Raw genomic sequence first — 2,500 nt, 5'->3', positions numbered from 1 at the left:
TCACCGTCAGTGGTACTGAGTACACTACCCGTAAAACTAACAGTCCTGGGCCTGTGCTTACTATCCTGTTCCGATGTAACACGAGAAAATTACTCCCACGAGATTTTTACTCCGGAGTAAAAATTTCGTTCGAAAATGTTACTCCCTTTACAAAAAAACCACTCCCCCATTACACGAACAAATTACTCCCCACGACAGGTGAGTTCCGAGTAAACATTTCGTACACAAATGTTACTCCCCTGACGAATAAAAAACGAATAAATTACTTCACCCTAACACGAGCAAATTAACTTCCCATGCCAGGTGTACGAAATTTATACTCCCTTATCCCCTGTTAGTCTTGGTGGTGGAAGGGGTGGAGGGAGGGTAGCGCGACATTCGTTTGCGCGAGATCACATTATTGGCATTATCCCTTCGCCCGCATCCCATTTTAGCGTACGAGATTTTTACTGGAAGTAAAAACAAGTCGCGTAAGGCGAAAATACAACATTATTTTAGTCAAGCTGTCGAACTCACAGAATGAAACTGAACGCAATGCAATTTTTCAGCAAGACCGTATACTCGTAGCATCGTCAGTCCACCGCTCGTGGCAAAGGCAGTGAAATTGACAAGAAGAGCGGGGTAGTAGTTGCGCAGAGAAGGATAGCACGTACGCTTTTCTGTACCTCTCTTCGTTTTAACTTTCTGAGCGTGTTTTTAATCCAAACATATCATATCTATATGTTTTTGGAATCAGGAACCGACAAGGAATAAGATGAAAGTATTTTTAAATTGATTTCAAAAATTTAATTTTGATCATAATTTTTATATTTTTAATTTTCAGAGCTTGTTTTTAATCCAAATATAACATATTTATATGTTTTTGGAATCAGAAAATGATGAAAAATAAGATGAACGTAAATTTAGATCGTTTTATAAAAAAAATATTTTTTTTACAATTTTCAGATTTTTAATGACCAAAGTCATTAATTAATTTTTAAACCACCAAGCTGAAATGCAATACCGAAGTCCGGGCTTCGTCGAAGATTGCTTTGCCAAAATTTCAATCAATTTAATTGAAAAATGAGGGTGTGACAGTGCCGCCTCAACTTTTACAAAAAGCCGGATATGACGTCATCAAAAGTATTTATCGAAAGAAAGAAAAAAACGTCCGGGGATATCATTCCCAGGAACTCTCATGTCAAATTTCATAAAGATCGGTCCAGTAGTTTGGTCTGAATCGCTCTACACACACACACGCACAGACAGACAGACACACACACATACACCACGACCCTCGTCTCGATTCCCCCTCTATGTTAAAACATTTAGTCAAAACTTGACTAAATGTAAAAATGGGGAGTAAAATTTCGTGGAGGGAGTAATTTTTTGGTGCCTTGGGGAGTTCTTTTCTCGTGCGAAAAAATTACTCGGAGTAAGAATTTCGTGTTACACCGGCGCGCTGTGCTCGGTGAGTTGCGCTTTTGTGACCCGCAGCGAAGTCATGATTTTTTAACCTAAAACCCTGAATTAATATGAATATTTGTTTAGTTCTTTCGGAAAATGTACGTAATACAACACGCTTATTATACACATTTGCAAAAGTAAACACCGATTTAGGTCAGCCTATTGGTCATAACTTTTGAATTTTTCAAAGCAAATCATTGAGAACTTGAGCAGATATGGCTCTTTGGGTGGAGGACCCCCCTCAAAAATGGCCGCAAAACGTGCCTTTTTGGGCCTCTCAAACGGTTGACACCTACCGCCTTTGACAACAGGCTACATACAGACTAGAGAAGTCAGGTGCATAAAACAAACTGTTCTGAACAGGAAATTAAATGGTCGTTCCGTTCCAATGGTTGTCAGAAATGTTTGGTTTGTGCATATTCTGAATTTTTGCAGATTTTAAAATACGGGGCTATGGTTTTTGTCAGGTCGATTTTAGGGGTGACCTTGTTTGACAGGCTGTCACGGGATGCCTATACAAAGTACCATCAATCGGACAAATGATATGTACAGCTGACATAATTACCTTTTCGAGCATATAAAGTTTAACTAAAATGAATTGCGTTTTAATGCTTTTCTTAGCGTGCGAAAATTGTTGCAATAATTTTTTGGCTAAGTTTATTTCACTTTCCTCACGGTGGTCGTAGGCTAGATATTAAGTTAAATAAAGTAAATCAACTTCAACTATACAAAACGTGTGTGTGTGTGTGTGTGTGTGTGTGTGTGTGTGTGTGTGTGTGTGTGTGTGTGTGTGTGTGTGTGTGTATGCGTGCTTGCGTTCGCGTGTGTGTCTGCATTTGTGCGTGCGTGCGTTCGTGAGTGTGTGTATGCGTGCGTGCTTGCGTTCGTGTGTGTGTGTGCATGCGTGCGTGCGTACATGCGTGTGTGCGTGCGTGAGTGCGTTTGTCTGCGTGTGTATGTTGGAGGGAGTTTTAATATAAAAATCGACACATAATCAATGTTCTCGCTTTGTGTCGACAGATCATGCACAGACATATTATGCTGCATCATCTTC

At 39.8% G+C, this 2,500-nt stretch overlaps 1 protein-coding gene and 1 long non-coding RNA gene across 5 annotated transcripts in view; one reads left to right on the top strand and one right to left on the bottom strand.

Moving 5' to 3' along the window:
* The window catches only part of LOC138949440 (choline transporter-like protein 2), a 102,663-nt gene that overhangs the window by 35,773 nt on the left and 64,390 nt on the right, over nucleotides 1-2,500 (top strand). For all 4 annotated transcript variants that reach the window (XM_070321269.1, XM_070321270.1, XM_070321268.1 and 1 more), the window contains one exon: nucleotides 2,467-2,500. This exon is cut by the window's right edge and continues 40 nt beyond it. In XM_070321269.1, the coding sequence (XP_070177370.1) occupies nucleotides 2,467-2,500 (34 nt within the window). The remainder of the gene's footprint in view (nucleotides 1-2,466) is intronic.
* The window catches only part of LOC138949447 (uncharacterized), a 213,832-nt gene that overhangs the window by 151,562 nt on the left and 59,770 nt on the right, over nucleotides 1-2,500 (bottom strand). The window lies entirely within an intron of this gene.

Source organism: Littorina saxatilis, linkage group LG15 (genome assembly GCF_037325665.1).
Source record: "Littorina saxatilis isolate snail1 linkage group LG15, US_GU_Lsax_2.0, whole genome shotgun sequence".
NCBI lineage: Eukaryota > Metazoa > Mollusca > Gastropoda > Littorinimorpha > Littorinidae > Littorina > Littorina saxatilis.
Note: the sequence above shows the minus strand (reverse complement) of the source record. Positions and strands in the feature narration are given on the sequence as shown.